This window comes from Myotis myotis, unplaced genomic scaffold (assembly GCF_014108235.1).
Source record: "Myotis myotis isolate mMyoMyo1 unplaced genomic scaffold, mMyoMyo1.p scaffold_m19_p_8, whole genome shotgun sequence".
NCBI lineage: Eukaryota > Metazoa > Chordata > Mammalia > Chiroptera > Vespertilionidae > Myotis > Myotis myotis.
The window spans coordinates 8,979,558-9,004,721 of NW_023416390.1; the positions used below are offsets into that span (position 1 = coordinate 8,979,558).

The window sequence follows — 25,164 nt, forward strand, 5'->3', positions numbered from 1 at the left end:
AAACTTCTCAAGTTATTATCTCTTCAAATATTTTTCTTCTCTCTCCCTTCCCCCGCATCTCCAATTATGCACATATTACAGCATTTTACATCATTCCATAGATCTCAGATGAGGGCAAAGGATCTGAGCACTGTTGAGACTTCAGAGATCTGTCTGTGTTCCACAGCCAAGCCAACTTATCTGTATACATAAATATTGTCTATCTTCCCTCAACTAAACTATACAACTCTATAAGGAAAGGGGTTTTATCCAATGAATCCTAGCATCTGGAACAGCCTGACACATGGTAGACACTCAATAAATATTTAAATTTATTATACATGAATAATATCCTTTTGATCTTTCATGTGTGCACATACAGAAGCATACTTCATATATTGTTTAGAAATCTGTATATTCTCATGAATATCTTTTGAAAGTAATAAATATAATTTTAATGGTTAGGTATGTTCCATTGCTGAGTGCACCAAAATCAATCCCCAAATACTAATCACTTAGATTGTTTTCAGTTCTTCATTATTATAAGCAATGTGTCAATGACATATACATGTATCTGTGACAGTCCATAGAGATGGAATTTCAGAGTAAAAGAGTGTGTTTGTATCTGAAAAGTTTTTATGCCTTCCAGTGAAATGTCTCCCAGAAGAGCTCTATCAATTTACATTGTTATTCAACAGTACATGAGTTTCTTTTTTCCAAATTTTTGCTAATGATGCATATTACACTTCTTAAAAATGTTTGTCATTTTCCTTGATTTAAAAAATGGTGTTTCTCATTGCTTAATTTGAATTTCTCTTTGTTATTTTGAAGCTGAACATATATCTCATGTGCTTATTAGCCATTTGTAGTTCTGTTTGGTGAATGAGAACATTTTAGTTGTCATTTTTGAGTTGGACATTTCTAAGCAGTAGGTTTTGTGGGATTGAGGAGTTCTGTATCCCACACCCTATTTCTTCTGAAGCACAATTTCAAATTCACTGTATTCCCCCAACCAGCCCCTGGCTCAGCACCTGCCCAGAAGATGGAATATGCTCTAGCTCAGTGGTTCTCAACCTGTGGGTCGCGACCCCTTTGGCAGTCAAACGACCCTTTCACAAGGGTCGCCTAAGACCATCCTGCATATCAGATATTTATATTACGATTCATAACAGTAGCAACATTACAGTTATGAAGTAGCAACGAAAATAATTTTATGGTTGGATCACATGAGGAACTGTATTTAAAGGGCCAGAAGGTTGAGAACCACTGCTCTAGCTGATTAATCGCAGGTGACCACAGAGGAGAATGTCAGCCCCTTATCCATGAGAAAAACAACAAAAGTGAGTGGGACCTGTTCTGGAGTCAGAATTTGGAGGTCGAATTGAATCCTGTCTCTGGTGCTCCAGCTGCGTCCCTAAGCAAGCCACTCTGACCCTCAGATTCTACTTTTGTAAAATGAACGTGAGCTACGGATAAAATGTATACGCAAACAGAGCCTGGAACATTCTTCCAGACTTTCCACATTGGAGGTGCTCAGTGAATATTCAGCCCTCTTCCCCATTGGCTACAATTAATCTGTGCTTTTCTTTTGCATTCTGAAGACATTACCCAGCCAATGCCTGTCTGATGCCCATCTGTTCTGTGTACGGCGCTGCCGTCACCACAGTGGAAGGCATAGGCAGCACCAGGACCAGGATTCACCCAGTTCAGGTGAGGGTGGGCCTCTTCAGGGTATTTCTGGGCTTTGAAAACCATTGATGTCATGATGAGCTCCTGAGATTAATACAGTCGAGCAGCCTGGGTCCTCCTGCTTGGTCAGCTGACAGATGAAATCCAGCCGGGTACCGGGAGGGGAACCTGGGCCACATGGATGTTTTGTGCCTGATGTTTTCCAAAGACTAGAGGACTTGCTTAAAAACAGACAGACACTGACCTCACTGGGTTGTTTTTTTAAAGATTTATTATTTATTTATTTATTTATTTATTTATTTATGTTTAAATTTTCTTTATTGTTGAAAGTATTACAGATGTCCTCCTTTTTTCCCCATTGACACCTTCTAGCCCGCACCACCACCCCAAGGCCTTCGCCACCCTATCAAATATGTCCATGGGTTATGCATATATGCATACAAGTTCTTTGGTTAATTGTTTCCCACCCACCCACCCTCCCCACCTTCCCTCTGAGACTCATCAGTCTGTTTTCTATGTTCTAATTAAATGGCACCTATCCACTATCCGCTTTGCATCTTCCAACCTTACAAAGAAATGAGAGCTCTGTGCATTGAGGAATATAATTTTATTGTTTTTTTATAAAGTGGAAAACAACATGATTTTAAAGCTGAATGACCATCTCAGCTACCAAAATGATTTAAGTGTAGGACTTGTTCAGAAGACTGGTAATAGGAATTGTTGATGAATTTGGAGGGTTTTTTCCTCCTAAGGCAGCACCTTCTTAGAACTTTGCCTCAAGTGAAAGGGCACCTCTGACTCCTGAGTCTTTTGGTTATTTATGCATTTGCCACAAAAATGCTGGTACTGCATGTTTTTCTCTAAGTTGATAAGGGTCACTTATGAGGAGAGGGCTGAAGAGGGGAAAGATTGAGGTGACAAAGAAAATGACCATACTTCAAACTCTCGAGACTTGAAGGAATCATGGGTTCTGTTTATGTTCTATGAAACCCCAATACCTAGAGGGCGTGAATTCTGCCTGGACACCCTGGTAAGACTTCCCTATTCACAGGCATGACAACACTTTCATTTAGTCACTGCTGTTCCTCTCCTGGTTGCAATGTAGCCAGAAGACAGCTTCCAAAAGGAGGTTGCAACTTTGACGTTAGATTCCAAGGAGAACATGCTGGGGGTGGGAAAGAGTTGGAAGGAAAATAAAGGCAATACTTCCTTCTTGATTGCTTTCAGGATCAATAATGGTGCTTTGTAAACAAACTTCTCTGTGCCAGAGTATTAGGGCAGTAGTGGGCAGGTACAGGAAATACTTGGAGGTTGGTTGTTGTTGTTTGTTTTTCCCCCTCAACTTGGGTATAATTCAGTTTATTTCCCTGAAAGACTTCCAGGGAGTAACCTTGGGATCACTTTATCTCAGTGATTCCCATTCGGGACTACAAATTGAAATCACCTGGGAATCTTTATTATTATTATTAAATATATTCTTATTGATTTCAGAGAGGAATGGAGAGGGAGAGAGAGATAGAAACATTAATGATGAAAGAGAATCATTGATCGACTGCCTCCTACATGACCCCTACTGGGGATGGAGCCCACAACCCGGGCGTGTGCCCTGACTGGGAATCAAACCATGACCTCCTTGTTCATAGGTCGATGCTCAACCACTGAGCCACACCAGCCGGGCAACCTGGGAATATTTATATGTCTGTGTCACACCCCTGGGGATCCTCAGTCAGTTGATCTTGGGTGCTGCTTTTGGACATTTTTAAACTCCCCTGTTGATTCTGAAAGCTGAGCACCTTGAATGAAGCTCAGAAGCTGGTGAGGACCAGTATTCCTGGCCACTCAACCCAAGAAAGGGAGACCCTTAGGATGAGAAGGATCTCCTGGGGCCTCTTCTCCAACCCCAATGTGCATATGATTCGCCTGGGGCTCCTGGCAAAAGGCAGGTGTGATTCAGTAGGTCTGGGGTGGGGCCCCAGATTCTGCATGTCCATACCTCCTGTGCCTCCAGGAGAGGATTGCCAGGTGCCACGGCACGCAGTGTGGCTTCTGCACCCCTGGGATGGTGATGTCCATCTACACGCTGCTGAGGAACCACCCGGATCCCACCCTGGACCAGTTAACTGATGCCCTGGGTGGTAGGTTATATGTGTGTGTGCTTTTGTTTTTGAATAATGATGATGATGATGAACACTAATGTTGGACACCTGCCATGTGCCACACGCTGTATTAAATGCTGTGTAAAGATGATCTCATTTGCTCTTTGCAGTAACTTTATATATCAACCAAATATCCCAAGTTGCTGATAAAAAAACTCTGACTTTGTAGATTAGGTGCACTGAAATGTCAAATAGACTTCCTTCTAGGATGGGCGCCTTATTGCCATCATGATTGGCAGTCTGTGCCTCTCTTTGGGTTCCTTGATTGACAGAGCTGGGTGTTTCTCCTGTAGGTAACCTGTGCCGTTGCACTGGATACAGGCCCATCGTTGATGCATGCAAGACTTTCTGTAATGTGAGTAGAAAGGAACTTATTAGTAAGTGTATTTTTTCCCAATGAAACAGAACAGTAGGGGTTGTGAGGTGTGACTGGGGGAAGAGCCATTTGTACTGATTCAGGGCTACTTTTTATCTCAAAGCCTGTGTTTGTTACCTGATCTTGGGCACGGTGCTTACCCTCATTCACTGGCCTGGCCCAGCTACTCACGTAATGAGCACTAAGCACTTTGATGTTGGCTGTGGTCATTGTTGCTGACCTGTTTGCCTGAGTCACATACCCCGCCATGGTGCTCCTGCAGCCCCCTGTGCGTGCCCATGTCACAGCATTGGTCACATGATGGGGTAGGTGCCCATATGCTCTCCTGTCTGTTCATCAGACTTTGGTCTGCCTGACAGTAGAGGCCATGTGTCTCCAAACTGGACACCATTGACCGAGTGAGTGACCACGCAATCAATGTTTGTTGAATGAATAAATGAACAAATGACCTTAAAATGAGGGATATAAGATTGCCCTTTGGAAGTTAAACTATGACATCAGTACATCATAAATAAGGTCAGAGTGATAATAATGCTTGTTAACATTTTTATTAATAAAATAAAAAATATTACTATTAAAAACCATTGTTAATATTTATTACTATGTGCCAGACTTTGTTATACGATCTTCAAATTATGGTGACAATAGTTAATAATACTGTGTTGTGTGTTTGAGATTTGCTAAGGGACTTGACCTTAAGTGTTCTCACCACACACACACACACACACAGTGGTAATTATGTGTGATAATAAGTGTGTTAATTAACTGACTGTGATAATCATTTAACAAAATATACATATATCATATCATCACATTGTACACTTTAAATGTATACAATTTTATTCATTAATTATATGTCAAGAAAGCTGAAAAAATTCTTAGTAGAATCAGCAATAAATTCTCCGTTATTTGTTTTTCACCCCCTAGACTTCCGGCTGCTGCCAAAGTAAGGAGAATGGGGTTTGCTGTCTGAATCAAGGGATAAACGGATTCCCAGAACTTGAGGAAGGAAATAAGGTCAGTGACATGTGCATTTTTTATAAGGGCTTCTCAGGACCTGGTCAGAGACCAGCTGACTTTTCGGAAGGATAAATAGCTGCCTGAGTTAAATTAATTGGAGGTGTGTCAGCATGTCCCCCTCTCCCATTCTCACTCCGTCTCTGCCACATGCACACACAAATCTATCCTGACAACTGTATTCCTCATCCCAGATGTTACTCTCATTCAAAGCACAGCGATCTGTAGCACATTGATATCTCAGTGTTTCTTAGTCTTTTTTTAAAAAAAGATATTTTAATTGATTTCAGAGAGGAAGGGAGAGGGAGAGAGGGATAGAAACATCAATGATGAGACAGAATCATTGATCGGCTGCCTCTTGCACGTTCCCCACTGGGGACTGAGCCCACAACCCGGGCATGTACCCTGACTGGGAATCGAGCTATGACCTCCATCCACACCAGCCAGGCTCTTTCTTAGTCTTAAAAAAGCCTCCTTCAAGTCTTTTTTCAAGAATGAGAAGCAAAATGGAGATGTCAGGGTGATGAAAGAACAGATGGCGATTCAGGGAGATGCTCTTGGTCTCAGCTGCATCCTCTGCTTCCCCGGACTCCAGGAGAACACGCAGGGGGTGCAGGGCCTGGGGGCTCCCCACCACCCACACTGATTGCTAAGGACCAGGTCTTGTCAGAGCCCTTGACTCAGAGCCCAGGGACTGTGGCTGGCCAGCTGCGTTCTGGTGTGTGTGTGCTGTGTGTCTGTCTTCTTCTGAGCTCATTCCACAAAGGATTTAAAGTACTGTAGTTTGAGTTGATGGATGACAGTTACTTATTGTACTTTCTCTTTTTAGACAAGCTCAAAACTCTTCTCAGAAGAGGAGTTTCTGCCACTGGATCCAACTCAGGAATTGATTTTTCCTCCGGAGCTAATGGTAAGTGAAGGCAGCGCTGGGGTCGTCCTAGAGGAGCTCATGGTGAAATGGCAGGAAGGGTGTTTGCTGGCGGATCCTTTCAAAGGCTGATCAGCAACCAGCTAATATCCATCTGTCGTCCTCCGCTCAAGGTCTAAAGAGCGTGGGACCGATGTAGAGAGGGAGGAGCAAAGGGGGGTGTCGCCTGGAGGAGACAGTGACTGTAAGAAGCAACAGTTAGTGTCCATGAAAAATGCTATGAAATTACATCACAACATTTGTGGACGTAGACATGTTTTCTACTTCCAGCAGAAAACCGAGTTTATTCTTCCATAGGATGTTGTGACAAAATTAAGCATGATGAAACCTCTGTGAACATTGAAATGAATTCCTTTGAGATATAAAAGCACCAAAAGGAGACACTGGAACAGATTCCAGAAGGAGTAAAATATTGCCCATTTTTATTCTGATTCCTAGTGAGGCTGTACTTTTAGGTCGTTTTTATTTATTTATTTTAAAATCTCCATTTCCTTTCCCTGTTTATACAAAGATGGAGCAAATCCAGGTGGAAACATGGTCATAAAGTAACCTCAAATCGCTACTGGTTTTGCAACAGATAATGGCTGAGAAACAACCACCCAGGACCAGGGTTTTTGCTGGCGAGAGAATGATGTGGATTTCCCCAGTGACCCTGAAGGAACTTCTGGAGGCTAAAGCCAAGTACCCCCAGGCCCCTGTCATCATGGGGAACACCTCTACGGGTATGCAGAACCCCATACCCCGGAGACTTCTTACAGGGAAACCTAGGGAAAGTGCTTTGGGGAAAAGAACCTCAAATATGTGCATCTCAGGAGAAGCAGCCAGGTTGAGTCTTGGCTTCCCCGGCATTGCTCAAAAGACTCTCACAGCTTCCTGACATAAGTGATTCCTATTGTCCCTGTTGGGAGCCGTGTACAGAGCTGCACCAGGTTGTGGGGCGCGGTGGGGAGGGCTGCTTCCTAGCAAAGCAAGAGCAGCATTTTCAGGACAGCCATCCTGTCCTTGTTCCCTGGGGAGGCCGATCTGGGCTCGTGTCTGAAATGGCTCTGCTTCCTCTCAGAGGTGTCTCAGTGGGTATCCACTGCAGTTACGGGGTCCTCCTACTGTCTGCTCTGTAAACTCAGCTTGACCGCCTGCTTCTTTGAGAAGGCTCCCAGGGTCCTCCCAAAAGATTTTTTAAAATATACTTTTACTGATTTCAGAGAGGAAGAGAGAGGGAGAGAGATAGAAACATCAATGATGAGCCTGGCTAGTATGGTTCAGTGGTTGAGCATTGACTTCTGAACCTGGAGATCACGGTTTGTTTCCGGTCAGAGCACATGCCCAGATTGCGGGCTCAATCCCCAGTAAGGGGGTATGCAGGAGGCAGCAGATCGATGATTCTCTCTCATTATTGATGTTTCTATCTCTCTTTCCGCCTCCCTTCCTCTCTGAAATCAATAAAAATATTTTAAGAAAAGAAACATCAAAGATGAGAGAGAATCATCGATCTGCTGCCTCCTGCACACCCTATACTGGGAACCAACCCCACAACCCAGGCTTGTGCCCTGACCAGAAACAAAAACCGTGACCTCCTGGTTCATAGGTCAGTGCTCAACCACTGAGCAACATTGGCCGGGCCCAAAGGGAATTTTGAGTTGCCACACATTGTCTTGGATTCATCAGCCAAGTTTTCAGGCTGACAATGCAAAGGGTCCCCCGTGCAGTGAAGATTCAGCTGGCTGTTCTCTGTGTGTGTGTGACTTGGCCATGAACAGACCAGTAGGAGAATATGTAGTTTTTATATATTTAAAGTCATCAGCTTGAATACCAATTTCAAAATTAACAAGGCGGTTACCCCTTTATCCTAGTCTTCCTCTTTTTTTTTTTTTTTAATCCTTTAGGGCCCGAAGTGAAATTTAAAGGCGTCTTTCACCCAGTTATCATTTCTCCCGATAGAATTGAAGAACTGAATGTTGTAAACTCTGCTAATAATGGTGAGTTCCGTAGGTCCCTGTTTTCTTAGTTAAAGTGAATGAATCAATTTATTTTCTTTGCCCAGCAGATAACGAGAAAAAGAATTATTCCAAAATATAACAAACAGAGAGATTCTCTTCTTATAAGAAGGCTAACATTCTGGAGGAGGCTCAGGGGAGAATTCTCTGTAATTTTATGAGCTACTAATAGTCTGAATGCCAGCTTTTCATCGAGGAACTTTCTATGTGTGCCATATCAGAGAAACGTAACGACTCTTCCACAAAGGGCGCTGTGTAAGTGCTGGGCAGAAGACAGAGATGAGTGAACACAGTCTTTGCCTCCAGAAGCACAGGAGTAAGCAGAGCAAGTTTATGCATTAAGCAGCTGACAGATTCTTTTCATCCTGATATAGGAAAGGGTATAAATGAGAATTTGAAGCCTGGCTGTGGAGTCTAATTCTTGACTATCTATATCTATAATAATAAAAGCGTAATACGCAAATTGACCAAACAGCCGTCCGGATGACCGAAGCCGGGGCTGCAGCTGTGGGACTGAGGCAGCCCCCGCGGCTGCAAAGGCCTACTCTTGCTTGAATTTCATGCATCAGGCCTCTAGTGTTATATATTAGCTGTAAAAAACTAGTCAAGTTCTTAACTGAGTCTCAGTTTCTTGGTCTGTGAAATAGGGCTAATGACATCTCAAAGCCTTGCTAGGGTGCAAGGCGATTCTGTGGAGCATTCAATGGAGCACTTGACACAGCGAGTGTGAAAAACGTTTAGCCGCCTTCACAGCCATCATCACCAACACCACTTCTGTCACCATCACAGGGCAGGGCAGCATGATGCAGCATGAAGGCCCTGTATCCGTAACCTGAAATCGAATGGACATCCCCGCCAGCAGCGATCACACTGCATGACTTACAAATGGTTTCATTTCAGGGCTGACCTTAGGTGCCGGCCTCAGCCTGGCTCAGGTGAAGGACACCCTGGCTGCTGTGGTCCTGAAGCTCCCCGAGGAGAGGACACAAACATACCGTGCTCTCCTCAAGCAGCTGGGAACTCTGGCCGGAGCCCAGATCCGGAACATGGCTGTATGTATGCAGTGACAGTAAACTGGTGTGTGCCCCTTGCATGGCTGTCCCCACCCAACAAATCAGAACATTGTCACTGTTGTGGGACAGGCCGAAAGAATAGTTCTCCAAAGCCTTGCTTGATTCTTATTTGATCACTTGTGTTTCGATGATTGTTCAACTGGCGTGAGAATGACTCATTGTTTTAAACAGTCTCTAGGGGGCCACATCGTGAGCAGGCATGTAGATTCCGATCTAAACCCCCTCCTGGCTGTGGGCGGCTGCACCCTCAACTTGCTATCGAAAGGTAAGTGAGAACTCCTTCGGAGGGTGATGGAATCGGCTCCTTCTACCCTTTGTTTCTCTGGGTGCAGGAAGTCCGGTTTTGAAAGTGACTCCCCTTTAGATTATTAATAACTCTCTCTGCCTTTCTGGAAGCTGGAAAGGTGGCCAGTCTGGTCCTAATTCTATGCACTTCCTGTGTCTCCCTCTCTTTCTTTTTGGGGACTAGTGCTAGATATTTTCCCATCCTGGTCACCCGGCACTGGCCACACGTGGTGGTGTCCGGATGTGACCCGAGCGTGGAGAGACCACAGGCTGTTGAGAACGACTATTGAAGACTTCCCCCGGGGGTTCAGGAGCGTGGTGGCTCCCACATCGTGCGCTGGGCTCATACTTAATTTGTCGTGAATGGAAGCCTCCAGACCTTTTTCTGTTGAACGATGGTTTGGCTTAATTCTGTATTTATTTACTTGACTTTTGGTTTTGAAACTAAGTTCAGGACTTTTAATTTATTTCTCTTATGCTAACATAGTCAACAATTATTGGGAAATTCCAATTGGTCCTCTATAAATCTCTTTTTAAAATGTAAAAATATGGACTAGCTTTCTATTATCTGCATTGTCAAAGAACTACTCTTCATATTGCTGAAACCACAAAATTATCCTAAGGAGGAAGATTTGCATTCAGAATTATCAATTTATGTAACATCCATTTTAAAAAGTCATATAGTGAGAAAGAGATTTGTGATGTGAATATAAAAATCAGAAGCTTCTTAGCTTTCATCCCAGCATTGTATTTCATTATAGCTTTAAACAGCTTCTCCCTCAAATATATTGATTAAAGAACAGGAGTTTCTTTAGGTGCTGGAAAAAGATATAAGCAAAAAAGATATCAGATCACTAATATAAGAATTCATTGAAGGCAATTTATTTATTGACTACTGAACCTACTAGGGGTCCCAATGATAAACAATAAATGTTTGTTGAATGACTTGATTGGAATATCAAAAGGGGCATTAATATCTATTCCCTATTTGCAAAGCCCAAAATGAATTATGCTGTCCAGGAAGGGTACCAAGGTCCTGTTCTTCCTGACCTCTGGGCTACTCTGCTAGATATTTTTATTTATAAGCCAAGGAGGGAAGGAAGGAAGGAAGGAAGGAAGGAAGGAAGGAAGGAAGGAAGGAAGGGAGGGAAGGAAGGAGGGAAGGAGGAAGGGGGGAGGGAAGGAGGGAGGGAGGGAAGGAAAGGAAAGAGGGAAGGAAGGAAGGAAGGAAAGAAGGAAGGAAGGAAGAAAGGAAGGAAGGAGGGAAGGAAGGAGGGAAGGAAGGAGGGAAGGAGGAAGGGGGGAGGGAAGGAGGGAAGGAGGGAAGGAAAGGAAGGAAGGAAGGAAGGAAGGAAAGAAAGGAAGGAAGAAAAGGTAGAATCTAGATGCAAAGAAATGTTGCAAAATGCCATTATAAGGTGAAAGATTTGTTAATGGTAAGAAAATCACTACTTTTCCCAGTTTCCTCAGATATTCGGTAGAATTGTTGCTTAAGTTTTGGGAGTTTGATCGTTTAATAGTACAGATTCCACAGAAAGCGTCGTTTCTTTCACAGAAGGGGCACGACAGATTCCTGTAAACGAGCAGTTTCTCAGGAAGTGCCCGAGTGCGGACCTCAAGCCTGAAGAAATCTTGATCTCCGTGAACATCCCCTACTCCAGGAAGGTGAGACTGCCCTTCTGTTCCCTAGCTTTCCTGTAATCCCGAAGCTGTTAACTCTGGCACACAGTGGGTTAGGGGGAGGTGCGCAGTGTTTACAGGTGAGATTATGAGGACTTGTGCACACAGTAGTCTCCCCTTATCTACGGGGTCACTTCTGCAGTTTTAGTTACCCATAGTCAATTGTGGTCTGAAAATATTAAATGGAAAATTCCAGAAATGAACAACCACAAATTGTAAATTGCACGTTGTTCTGAGTAGCATGATGAAATCTTGAGCCATCTCACTCTGTCCTGCCCAGGTGGCGAGTCAGCCCTTTGTCCAGCGTCTCCACACTGGATATGCTCCCCACCTGTTAGTCACTCAGTGTCCATTTGGTTATCTGATCGCCTGTTGTGGTGTCACAGTGCTTGTGTTCAAGTCGCCCTTATTTTACTTTATAATGGGCCCAAAGCCCCACGGTGGTGATGCTGGTGCTGTGGCTATGCCAAAGAAGCCATGCGGTGCTTCTTTTAAGTGAAAAGGTAGAAGTTTTTGACTTAAGGGAAGAAAAATAAAATCCTATGCTGAGGCCCCGGTTTGGCTCAGTGGATAGAGTGTCGACCTGCAAACTGAAAGGTCCCAAGTTTGATTCGGTCAAGGGCACATGCCCAGGTTGTGGGCTCAATCCCCAGTGGGGGACTTGGGGGAAGCAGCTGATCCATGATTCTCTCTCATCATGGATGTTTCTATCTCTCCCTCTTCCTTCCTCTCTGAAATCAATAAAGATATATTTTTTTAAAAAATCCTATGCTGAGGTAGCTAAAATCTCCAGTGATTACTGTAGTTGCTTTTTATTTGTGTTATGCAATCGTCTGTCTCTCCTGAAATCAGGAGACCTTTGTCTCTGTCCCTCTCTCTAACTTTCCCGCTACCCCAAACTCTAAAGTTACTTTCTTACTAATTTTTTTAAAAAAATATTTGTGCCAGGAGGGTTTTCCCTCAATAAAGCTTGAAAATATTTCTCTACCTAAATCTGGGGGCTTGGAGGAGGCTTAAAAATTACACTTGCAATAGAACATAGGGGAAAAGGTCTTTGGAGTTAGACTCAAGTAGCATCCTCTTTAAGACCTGCTGTGACCCTGAACTGATTACTGACTCACTCCGAGCCTTAGAGTCCCTATAAAAAGGGAATAACTGAGCCTGCCCTGGAGAGTGCGTTAGTCTGCTAGGGCTGCCATCACATAGCACCACAGACTGGCTGCCTTAAGCAACACGCATTTATTCTCACACGGCTCTGGAGGCTAGAAATGTGAGGTCAAGGTGTCAGCAGAGCTAGTTTCTTCTGAGCCATCTCACTCTGTCCTGGCTTGTAGATGGCCATCTTCTCCTGCGTCTTTACGTGGTCTTTCCTTTGTCGTGTTTGCGTCCACATTTTCTTTTCTGATGAGGACACCACCCTGTTCGATTAGTGTTCACCCTACTTGCCTCATTTTAACCGAGTTGCCTCTTTAAAGATCCTGTCTCCAAATGTAGTCACGTTCCAGGTCCTGAGAGCGAGGACTTAAATGCCTCAACTCAGGGAGGACACAGTTCAGTCTAACAGAGTGTGGCAAGGATATGTGAGGCAAAACTGCCTAGAAACTCAGTGTGTTTCTACATACACCACTTCACTTTGGCTTCCAGTGGGAATTTGTGTCGGCCTTCCGACAAGCCCAGCGGCAACAGAATGCGCTCGCAATAGTCAACTCAGGAATGAGAGTCTTTTTTGGAGAAGGGGACGGCATCATCAGAGAGTTATCCATCTCGTATGGAGGCGTCGGCCCAACCACCATCTGCGCACAGAATTCCTGCCAGAAACTCATTGGAAGGTACGGCATCATGTCCCTAGACCCCAAGTAACAGAGCAGCTCTTTTTTTGATGACATGAAATTGTAAGAAGCAACGTGCTTACTACATTTTTATTTAGTGGCATGGAATTCCAATGCGATTTTACAATTATTTCCATATATCTTGATTTTAGTGAATTCTAAAGTGGGAATCATATAATCTGTGTGTGTGTGTGTGTGTGTGTGTGTGTGAGAGAGAGAGAGAGAGAGACCATATTCCAATAGCACATAGATTCAGTAAGCAAAATGAGTACATTATTTTTTATTGAGAGAATAATTTACTATGATGAAAAACAGATTATGGCAGTTTGTTTTATAATTAATTGCTAAATGCATTTGCTTACCTGACTTTTTATATCTTTAGGTGATACTGGTAGCCAATATTTCTTGAATACTTCCAGGTATCAGTTATCATTTCCTAATAGTTAAAAACATGAGCTCAATTGAGCCAAATTGCCTGGGTCCGAATCTCAGTTCACCCCCTATTAATTATGTGATCTCAGTCAGTTTACTTAACATTACGATACCTCAATTTCCCTATGTCAAAGGCAACAATCACCCCCACCACACAGGACACTTGAGGGGATTAAATGCATGACTACATATAAGATGCTTAAAACCAAAACCTGTCTTACAGTCAACATTCTAGTGATACAGGAATGCATTGCTCCTGGGCTGAGGACTTAACACAGGTTGTCATTTCTTCCTCATGACCATTCCATGAGATGGATCCTACTATTATTTCCCTTTTACAGACGACAAAGAGGGGGCCTGGGCCAGCCGCCTTGAGAGTGGTGCACTGTGGTTTGAATGTGGGTTGCCCGACTTTGAAGCTTGTACTCTTGTTCCCTGCACTAGATTGTGGCTATTTGTCTCACACACTAGCTGAGCCTGTGAGATAAGGAGTCCTCTTTCTGACCCTCACAGGCCCTGGAATGAAGAGATGCTGGATGCAGCTTGCAGGCTGGTCCTGGATGAAGTCTCCCTCCCAGGCTCAGCTCCGGGCGGGAAGGTGGAGTTCAAGAGGACTCTCATCATCAGCTTCCTCTTCAAGTTCTACCTGGAAGTGTTGCGGCTTTTAAGGAGGATGGTAAATGAACTGACCATGTATTTCCCAGCTTTAGGGGCCATGGGAATACCCAAAGTGGAGGCAGCAACCCCCTGACCAATGGCTGTAGAACAGGAAAGACAACCCAGATTAGAAGTGCGTGGGCTCGCTGGGCCTGCTTCAGGCTGCCTGTTGATGGCTTGTAGTTTGGGGAAGAGTTGCAAGTAGAGCACGGAGTTGTGTAGGATTGTGTTTGACACCACTCGGTTCTTTTGTTTCCGATCCATTGTTTGTCTAGGTGGTGTGCAGAAAACTCATTTATGACTTAAATATACTTTCCCTCAGTAAAGCACTTCTTCCACCGGTTGGGGGTTACCTTCATGCGTTAGGCCTTCTTCTCTGGTTCACCTTCATTTCTCTCACCTGTAAGCTGATGATGGCAGCCACTCCATTAGGTCATTGTGAAATGGACCATCATAGGAACAGGGCTGACTATGGTCCCTATTCAGCCCAGGGCTTTAGAGGAACATGATGAAGACTGCCTAGTACTAGTCTCAATAAGAGCAGTAATCATCCAGGAATTCTTTGCCTGGTCTCGCTTTTGACAGACTTTTAGTTAAAGGATTGTTGGCAAGGGAAGGCACAACTAAAAGAATTTCTCTGAATGAATTTGCTGGGCTCAAAGGGAACTTGAGCCATATTGGCCTCATTAATCCCACACTACAACCAACTGACCAGAAGCCAAGCACATCCTTTCTGTGGTATAGAAATTAGTATGAGCACATTAAGTGAGAGGCACAATGTTCTCTGCTTCTGGGGATATCTTCTCATTATATAGAGGAACAACTAAGAACCAAAACAGTTGTATCAAATTTTTGAGAACAAAAGCTTGAAATCATAGATAAGTGACATATTACCACCAGATAATCACAAGAGAAAAAAAAATAAAGCCAATTGTAGACTCCTCCTACCTTATAGTCTCATACTTTCAATTCAACTTCCTCTATTCAGTATTCCTCTACTATTAAAAATAATAGTCTACTATTTAAAAAACTAATGTGAAAAACAACCGTTAGGTGTATTGTTCAAAGCCTTAGATAATGACCCAAATGACCCATTTCCCTTGGTTTTAAGGAGCGTTCCTCCTGGGACCCTGCAATGCTTCCTCAGTGGGGCTACAGCTGCGTGGGCCTCTGTGTTGTCCTTTCTCTTGGAGAGTTGGCGAGTTGGCTGGCGGTGCAGAGTTTTAAGCACATTGCTATGGAGTGCTTTGACTCTTGCTCCTGGCTTAAGCATTCTACCCCTTTCCGTTGTATTTATTTAGCTTTTATCTTCCTGCGCTATTGGTGCCTGAGCCCCAAACCTGTGAGAGAGCCATAGGGGACAGAGCTGTTGGAAGGCAGTGGCCTACTAGGTCCACTTGGCTCTTCAGTATGGACCGTCCAGGACGCGTGGCCCGGAGGCCAGGAGCTGCTGTATTTCCAGGGCTCTGACAGGCGAGTCCTCTGCAAACGTTAGACTTCAGATTAGAGCTGCTGGCTAAGGACCACGCTAGCTTCCCTTCCGAGGCCACTCAGGCACATATTACATATCCACGCTGGTTCTACTTTTCAGGACCCTGTTCACTATCCTAGCCTTGCAGACAAGCATGAGAGTGCTCTAGAAGACTTTCATCCTAGGCATCGCCAGAGCGCACGGAAGTACCAGGTAAGTGGCTTTTTTTTTTTTTTTTTTTTTTTTTTATTCTAAGGGCCTGGCTGTAATTCCTTCACACAGACCCACTGAACAAGCCCAGTAAGCCAAGCTCCCCTCTGGTGAATTCACAGCCTTCTTTCCTGTTCATTAAAGTTTCAAAATCAATGAAGAATTGTGACTGAAAACCAAGCTACCAGTGGCCATTTTTTGTTTAATGTCTGCTTTGATCTTGAAGGCGGTGTGTTTGGCTCTGCGGCCTTGTGCCGTCATGTGCCTGAGCTGCTGGCTCGCCACACGCTTCTGCCCTTGGCAGTGTGGAAGTCGGAGCCCCACAGTCTCATTCCATGTCAGGGCCCTGGGGCCGCTTTGCTTTTATTTCCAGAGGAGCAGAACACACAGGCCCTGGTCGTTGATGACACGAAGTATTGCTTTTTAAAAGAGCTGCTGATTTATTTTGTTTGGATGTGAATCTACTTTGCTCCCCATCCCCATTCACCCAGTGGGTTTTCTGTGAGTTACGTTTTAGAGTTGGATCAAACGTAAGTTCTAAGGGCTGTTTCGAGCTCTCCTAATGAAAGCTGACTATCAGGGAGAACAGAGTCCCTCAGACATTTCAAATGGTATTTTCTGCCACAACATCATAAAAATGTCACCTATAGTAATCCCATTGGTAAACCCGATAAGACTCCATGTGTTTGTCCTTGGAATTATTATTAAGAAACTTCACTTGGAAGGTTTTATTAAGTCAAGAGCTTTGAATATGTTGTTGGATTTAGTTATAAAAGCTTACAGTATGTTGCAATGAATATTGAAGTTGGTGTATACCCTTCAGGGTTTAAGTTTAATATGTTCAAAAATTCAAATATACCATACTCCATTGAAAGTGATTATTTTGACTGTTAAAAACAGCTGCCCCCACCACCACCACCAAAAAAAACACACAAACCATACTAGGAAGGAAGGAAGGAAGGAAGGAAGGACGGAAGGAAGGAAGGAAGGAAGGAAGGAAGGAAGACAGCTGCCAGTCCAGCTGGGTGGCTCAGTTGGTTGGAGCATCATCCCGCACACCAAAAGGTTTCAGATTCAATTCCCAGTCAGGGCACATACCTAGGTGGCAGGTTTGATTCCTAGTGGAGGCAAGTACAGGAGGCAACTGGTTGATATTTCTCTCTCACATCAATGTTTCTCTCTCTCCCTATTTCTCTCTTCCTCTTAACTCAATAAAAACATATCCTTGAGTGAGGATTAAAAAAAAGAAAACAGCTGCCACCTTCCTTTGTAGTCAGCAAAATCTGACAGCTACAACCTTTAGCTTATAAATACCTAACCGTGACAATGGAGTAAACTTTAGGAAGAAACCACAACAAATTAATGGGTATTCAAATCACTCAACGAAAAGTGATCATCTTCATGTAGTTGACAACCTTAAAAGGGAGTTTACTATCATGGATTGCAAGTCAAGGCTTGGAAGCAGTGTAGCTCCCACAGATGCGTATTGTTTCTGCTTCTCTGTGGTTTTTCTCACACAGAGACACACTCATTGCTAGAGCAGCTTCCACGCTCATGACGGGCATTGTCTCCCTGTCGGGTCTTTCTCTTTGAAAGCATTTGTCAAAGCTTCCGGAGACCAGCAGTTTGCGGGACAGCATTCTTTCTTCCATCAGATCGATAACCACAGAACAAATAGAAGCAAGCATCAAACACAATCTCTTTCACCAAGAGATTCATCACAGCTGACTACCAAACATCAAGTGTCTTCAGCTAAAATAAGCCAGTTCGTATTTGATTATAGAATAGGCCAAAGATAGCCTTTGGGACTTTTCTTCAATCTCTTGACAGGCTTCTTTACTCAAAATAGACATGTCCTCAGCATTTCTTATAAACATAGTCACGATGTCATTGTGCTCTTCTGCAGAATACATGTGCTGTGCTTAGATACAAACAGTAAAAATATTTTGATAGTACAATTTAAAGAAATCCATGAGCATTAGCAACAAGACACAATTTTACATCACCAAGAAGGGTTATATGCATTTACTTATACAAATGGGATTTGTATTAGAGATGTTTGTGGTCTACTAGTATATTCAAAAAAAATGGGAAAAAAGATAAGAACAACAGCATAGCTAGGCATCCACCCCAGGCTCCCAACTGAACTATTGAAATAAGCTTATTGTCCTGGTATCATTGTTGATAGTGGTAGTTTTCATTTTCAAAAATATTCTGGTTTAGATGTTAATTATATAGCTACCATCTTATGGGAGATGTGTATACTATGATTATAAAACTGATATGCTGATTATTGATTAAACAGAAGGTAGACCCAAAGCAGCCTCCTCAAGACCCAGTCGGCCATCCCATCATGCACCTGTCTGGTATTAAGCATGCCACGGGAGAAGCCATCTACTGTGACGACATGCCTGCCATGGACGGGGAACTTTTCTTGGCTTTTGTAACAAGTTCAAGAGCTCATGCTAAGATTGTGTAAGTGATGAAGTTTTTACCTGGTAGACATGAACAATGTCTCATCTAAGTCACATTAGTGACAAGTAATGGTGTGAGGAGGGCAAGCTACTGGTTGGTGATATTCAATGAAGATTAGAGGTGAGGGGGTCCATATGTAGGATTTACTAGTTTGTCCTTCCATTGAATAGCTTCATTGTCCCAGGGATTTCCCAGATCATCTGGCAGAGAACTACTGGAGTGGTTTTGACTTACCATGCCTCTCTCATATCTTGTTCCCCAATTGAGCCCGTCCCCTTTGGTCCCTGGGCTGCGGGGCTCTCTGAGGAGCCTGCTCTGTGTCCTCATCCAGGTCCATTGATGTGTCAGAAGCCCTCAGCCTGCCAGGCGTGGTGGACGTCCTGGCCGAGGAGCACCTTCAAGGCGTGAACTCCTTCTGCCTTCTGGGCCAACCTGAGAAGCTGCTGGAGTCAGAGATGGTACTGAATATTTTGCTTTCTGTTTTAACAATAACTTCCTCCACCATGGCAGGTCGATTTTCTCAAAGGTAGCATAGCATTTGGCACATGGCAAAGGATTCCTATATATTTTAATGCTTATTATAAAACACTATATTCTAATGCTGAATGGCTTCACATATATTCATTTTCCACATAAGAAAAGAAGCTGAGTAGTTATATAAAAGGTACATGATTGTTTGACATTTTCTAGTAGTGAGATAGTGTGCTGCCAACAAGTATAGAAGAACAAATGAGGGAAGAGCGGTCATTTTCATTTGCTAATCTCTCTCCTGAGAATCTCTTGCCATGGCCCCAGTCAGTGTGTCCAAAGTCCAAGTCCAAGTTCAAGTGGTGTCTCCCCCATGAAGCCTTTCATTGTCCTTTAGTCCAGGAGTTCTCTCTCCCTGTCTGAACTCACCTTGACTCATCCACTCATACTGCCAGGTATTGGACAGGCTTTTTTTCCTTTGTACATTGGATTGGTTATATATGCCCTTGTGTGTGGAACTAACACTGTGAAAAATAAGTTAAACAAATATGCCCTCTGCCCTCAGAAATGCACACATATGAAAAGAAACAGATATACACACTTTCCCAGAATCCACATGTTGGCAAAGCACAAACCAAGAACACATTGATCAAATATTTACAAGACACGTAAGCATTACAGCTAACAATTTTCATGTTGGGGCTCACTGACATCTAAGTGGGAACTTAGTAGTTGTTGAAAGTCAATAGAGCCTTAATACTCAGTGACCTTTGTAAGCAAATGTATTGGTCACTTTAATAGATTTATCATATATAAAATCTCTTGAGAAAACTGAACTAAGTATATCTGTGTATAGTTATAACTAATAGTTATATTTTAAAAGCAAAGAGACACACCCTAGCCAGTTTGGCTCAGTGGATAGAGCATCAGCCTATGGACTGAAGGGTCCCGGGTTTGATTCTGGCCAAGGGCATGTAACTCAGTTGCAGGCTCCTGCCTGGCCTAGGCCCTGGTCAGGGCACTTGCAGGAGGCAACCAATTGATGTGTTTCTCTCACATCAGTGTTTCTCTCTGTCTTTCCCTCTCTCTTCCACTCTCTCCAAAAATCAATGGAAAAATATCCTCGGGTGAGAATTAAAAAATAAATAAAATAAAATAAAACAAAACAAAATAAATAAAAGAGACAGGGGTTCCTTGGAGACCCCAGAACAGTTGGTGCTCACATGCCTTGTAGTTATTGATTGTTGGTCTAACATCAGGCAACATTCTGTCACCGTCTCGGTGTGCCTGGTGCCCTTACTAGTATGTGCAGGGAACTTTGCAGTAACTGCCAGTCACTCCTTTTGTGTTCTTACCTCACTCTCTACATCCTGGGGTGGCCTTTAGTTATCCCCCACTGACATTTACTATGGTTCAGCTCTGTCTTGGCCCCCTAATTCTCATTTTGGGGAGTGGGGGTGGGAGAATAGATGCATTCTGTGGCATAAGCAATAAGATGCAACCCTGAAGTCACTGAGCCTGACTTTTCTCCCTGTTTGCTCTGGCAGACACAGGGAACTAGAGCTGGTCTCCTGTTCCAGGGGACTGCAAAACCTTTTGTCCACAGAGGACAATGCACCCACACAGCCTCAGATCTGGAGAGCAGGAGGTTTGCATGGGACTCGAGTCCAGCTTTCCTTTGTTCATTCACTTGGGAATTGATTCCTCCTTCAAGTTTAAGCTCAAGGTCAACAGGCATTTTTTAGCTGAGCACCTACTGTGGCTGCTCACTGTAGCTGAACAAGACCTGTGCGGTCCTTGCCCTCATAGAGCTTAAAGTCTGGAGGAGAAAGCAAAGTGGATGTTTCATGAACTTTCTACCTTGGATTAAGCTTATTTATTTATTTATTTCCATGCCTTAGATACAGGGCGTGCCCCCAAAATGTATACACACTTTAACTGACAGCTCAGTTTTGAACATGAAATGTACTTTAATAAACACTGCCTATAATTATTCAAAGTGTGTGTATACATTGTGGGAGGGCACCCTATATTTTTCCCTGGGCTGGTGAAAGTCCTTGAATGAGGCCGTACATCTGATTCATCTGTATATTCCACACACCACTTTCCATGTAGCAGGGTCAATGAGTAGAGAAATAATGCTGTTTGAAAGTTTCAAATGATTAAAACTTTGCCTACCATATCTTCAGTCATCAGAAAATGCAGTAATGGCATTTCAGCATGTTTTCTGCAGAACTCAGGCTTCTCAGTTCAGTGTTTACCCAAAAGAGCTTCATCATTTGGGGCAGCCCCTGCCTCTGGCTCTTGCCAGCAGATTTGGTTAATAAAGACGAAAGTTTGGTGACTGAGAGTTTCAAGTCAAGGTTGAAACTCCCCCAAGAGAGTGGCTTTGGCAGAAGAAAATGAGAATTGTGGCCTTTTCATCAATGTTTCCTAAACAAGCAAAGCCATTCCTGTCTGCACGATAGTTCCTGCTCTCTGAGGTGTGGCTATGTTGATTGTGAGCCTCTGGGGGCCAGGTCTGTGTGCCAGGTCACAGAGGCAAAACCAGGCGTTTGTGGAGAGCAGGGAACAGAGCCACCGTAAAGGACTGCCTTTTTAGTTCAATTCCTTTTTCAAGATTTGTCTACAGCATGTTATGCCTTTTAAAATTCTCTCATTGCAGAAAATGGAAACATGCACAAAAATAGAGATTCAACATTTGTCGAATCTTGTTTCATTTATCACCCCACTGGCCCCACCTACCCAAACCCAACAAACATGTGTATGTGTGTGTGTGTGTGTGTGTGTGTGTGTGCGCGCGCGCGCATGTTCTGGATTTAACTTGCTTTACTACTATTTTTTTCTTGATGATAAAACTACTATACGTTCCCTGTAGAAAAGACCTAATAGTCTAATGTAGATTTTAAAAATAAATGATTAAGTTTTCATTGCGATCATGGTATAAGATGGGAGAGAGAACAAAACGGTCCTGGTGACTTTTTCAGTCCTGAGTATTTTACCTTTCTGGAGCCTTGGTTTGGTTTGGTTCGGTTTTCCATCAACTTTGTGCCTGGTCCCTGTGTAAACTCCCTGGGCCGCCTACCCACCTGTGGGTGACATGATCAGCGTTCTGTGCTTGGTCACACGGTAGCTAGTCCAGTCTCATGTCTGTTCATGAAAAGCCTATGCTTCCCCACAGTTTGGGGCAGAAACTTGCTCACTAACAGTGTCACATCATCCCCCTCTCTTCTTCCTCTCTGGATGAGATAGGCTGTACCTCCTGGTCCTCCCTGTCTGGGAAGGCAAAAGCTGCCTCTTGGAACGGCCTTGCTCATGGAATGGCAACCACAGGCCGTGCCCTGAGCCTGGCTCTCCTGGCCCAGCTGGCCCTTGGGCAGCTCTGTGGGCTTGGCCTGGACAGAGCCTGAGTCTGCTGTACAGGAGGCAGCATCGCTCTCAATCTCTTTGGCCACCACTGCCATTAAAGCAGCAAAAAGACTCAAACTTCCCCGGTGCCTGGGGCCGCAGACTCACTCTGACAAGTACACTGTCCTACCAAAGCCATTGTTCACAGGGCACCGTGTTTAACAAGTGAAAGGGTCCTTGACTGTGTGTCTAGCTCTGTGCTAGGAGGAAGGAGAAGAATGAACCAGAAGAGAGGACCTGGTGCCTGCCCGTCTTGAACACAAACGTCTTTTCTGTGTTGCAGGTGTTTTGCGTGGGTCAGCTTGTCTGTGCTGTGATTGCAAATTCTGAGATTCAGGCAAGGAGAGCTGCGAAGCAAGTGAAGATTGTCTACCAAGATTTGGAGCCAGTGATCCTGACCATTGAGGTAATGAGTTCAAGGGTGGGGCCAGAAGGGCAGATTTTAGTGGTGTATCAGTAAAAATGTTGGCTATAGTAACAGGAAACAAAATTTGATAAAAAGTTGGGGCTTCATTGGCTCCAACTATATCAGTGTTAGGGAGAAGCCTGACCTTCCAGCTCTTCTCCCTGCTGCCCACAGTAGGAGCGTTATCCCCTGTGGTCATAGGATGGCAGCCAGGAGCTCCCAGAAGCAAGAGAGAACAGTTGTCCCAGCATTACATGAGTCCCGAAATCCAGCCTCATCGGGCCCCTTAGTCACATATACAGCTCTGGGTTAATGACTGACAAGGGGAATGGAGGATCTGTTAGTTACTTCTGGGAGGTCAGATTTCTTTGATGGATAAGGGCTGGATGGAGGAATGGTGGAGACCTGAGCAGAAATCTGAGCATCGTTTGGAAGGGGACAGGTGAGAAGAATGCTGGATGGACAACCAACAATGTCCCCAAGAGGAGACACACCCCATAACTCCGTAGAGCAGGTCCTTGAATAACATTGGTTCATTCAACATTGTGTCGTGATAACGTTGATGAGATGCCTTAAGAATTTAACTCTTGTTTCTATCATCAGGTAGCCTATGGTAAACTTGATTTTGTTATAAGTCATTTTGCCATAGTTACAAGAGCCTATGCATGTTGAGTGAGGACTTACTGCATTCACCTTCAACCAGACTCACCCAGACACTCTCCACCCAGGCACAGTGAGAACCAACAAGATGATCTAGGGAGCAAATATTGGAGACACGATTTTTAGATCCTTTCATGTATATCTTAAATGAGTATGAGAAACAGATCCTATGATGCCTACAGGTATTTGAGCAACTTAAATTGCATTTCCTATCCTATATTTTAGAAAGGAGTTTGAAATTTATTAAGTTTTTAACACTCATCTCCATGTAATGATAAATGATAAATTCATTGGTTCTTATAATTCACTGAGTAATCAAAACATGAAAGTTGGAAAAGCAGAGTGAACAGATTAGATTCAGCACATACTGACTCCATATGCTCTTGGAATGCAATATTATCTTCCCAGCATAATGGACACCTTGCTGTCCAGGCACTAGCATGCCCTGAGGCAGAAAATGGAAACGACTTGGCCAAGATTAGTGTCTCCAGGAAAAGTTAGCCTATCCTCCTGCTTTGTGCCTAGGAGCTCAGAGTTCATTTCTAGACAGTGTCCTCTGTGTTTTAAAAATAAAATAAAATCATGTGAAGAAAACAAAAATATAGAAGTTTAATTGGAATCAAAGCGTGATTAGTTCTTCTAAATTTTCCTGGCCAGTTTCAAGTTCAAACATGTTGTTCAGTTCTCAGACCCTTTTCAATCATATCTTGCCTGCTCTGCTTTCTTACTTTACTCTGTTTCTTCCCCAACATTCTATTTTAGAATTAGGATGACTTCTCCATAAGAAATTATTTACATAACTAGAGGCCCAGTGCACAGAATTTGTGCACTCGTGGGGGGGGGGGCGGGGGAGGGTGCAGGTCCCTCAGCCCAGCCTGTGTCCTTTTGCAGTCTGGGAGCCCACAGGGGATGTCTGACTGACAGCTTAAGCCCGCTCCCCACTTCTGGCTGAGCAGTGCTCCCCCTATGGGAGCGCACTGATCATCCAGGGCAGCTCCTGTGTTGAGCGTCTGCCCCTGGGTGGTCAGTGCACATCATAGCAACCAGTCATTATGCAATTTGGTCTATTTGCATATGAGTCTTTTATTATATAGGATGCTTCATCAAAAATTTTGTTTGTAATCCTTTGCCCAATACCAGTGGCTATCTTCTCTTCTTTCCCTCTCCCTTCCAGCTAAATTCAATTCTAAATAAGCAAATAGATAACACTCTCTTTCTGTCCTCCCCAACTCCAGTCAGCAGACCTCTGTTGCCTGCCAAAGAAGACCAGCATCAAATAAGAAACTTGGACATTGTGGAGTAGAGCCACCTTGTGTTTCTATCAGTGATTAAGCTCTCCAAGGTCAATCAAATAGATTAGAGTGGATCTAGTAATCAAAGTCATTTATAGCAGGGAAATATGCCCAGCTCTCTACATATTAAAGTTATTTTTATCACTTTTCTGACCAGAAATTTTTCAGGAAATTGGCTCAACGTTGCTCAAAGAGCAAGCAGCAAGTGAAGTGGAAAGAGATTAAAATTTTAAAAATAGGATTTATAGAACTTAACTTCCATTTCCGACCTGGAATAGCTGAGTCTTAGATTAATAAGAAAATCACATAAATTGATTCCAGTAGAAAAGTGTGGTATCAGTCAAAATAGGATAAAAAAAATGTGCCTCTGTCACTAATCGCTAAGGTTTCACCTAGCTTGTGCTTTTTAGAGTTTTTAATAGTAGTTTGAATGGGCAAACTCTTGGCTCAAAGGGTCAGGCCAATGACCCTGGTGAGAAAAAATAGGCTCTTGACCAGAATCTCCCATCAGTCATCATGATCAACAACACTAGCTAATTCCTACACAGAGCTCGCTATGCAGTTATATAGTGCTAAGCTGCTTTCCTACATTTACTCACTACATTCTCACAACAATCCCATGAGATTAAAAACTGTTATTATCCCCATGCTGGTGAGGAAACTAAATGACAGGGTTGCC

The 25,164-nt window shown here is 43.6% G+C and overlaps 1 protein-coding gene across 3 annotated transcripts in view; it reads left to right on the forward strand.

Annotated features, from left to right (window-relative positions):
- AOX1 (aldehyde oxidase 1) overlaps positions 1-25,164 on the forward strand; it is a 65,381-nt gene that overhangs the window by 9,810 nt on the left and 30,407 nt on the right. For 2 of the 3 annotated variants that reach the window (XM_036318539.1, XM_036318538.1), the window contains exons 4-19: positions 1,581-1,689; positions 3,677-3,803; positions 4,118-4,179; positions 5,128-5,217; positions 6,047-6,127; positions 6,723-6,867; positions 8,029-8,121; positions 9,040-9,191; positions 9,384-9,477; positions 11,053-11,162; positions 12,822-13,006; positions 13,952-14,114; positions 15,687-15,779; positions 18,082-18,251; positions 18,583-18,709; positions 22,411-22,533. In XM_036318539.1, the coding sequence (XP_036174432.1) occupies positions 1,581-1,689; positions 3,677-3,803; positions 4,118-4,179; positions 5,128-5,217; positions 6,047-6,127; positions 6,723-6,867; positions 8,029-8,121; positions 9,040-9,191; positions 9,384-9,477; positions 11,053-11,162; positions 12,822-13,006; positions 13,952-14,114; positions 15,687-15,779; positions 18,082-18,251; positions 18,583-18,709; positions 22,411-22,533 (1,924 nt within the window). Of the gene's footprint in view, positions 1-1,580; positions 1,690-3,676; positions 3,804-4,117; positions 4,180-5,127; positions 5,218-6,046; positions 6,128-6,656; positions 6,868-8,028; positions 8,122-9,039; positions 9,192-9,383; positions 9,478-11,052; positions 11,163-12,821; positions 13,007-13,951; positions 14,115-15,686; positions 15,780-18,081; positions 18,252-18,582; positions 18,710-22,410; positions 22,534-25,164 lie in introns of those variants that run through there. The other variant, XM_036318540.1, reaches the window with a different exon arrangement.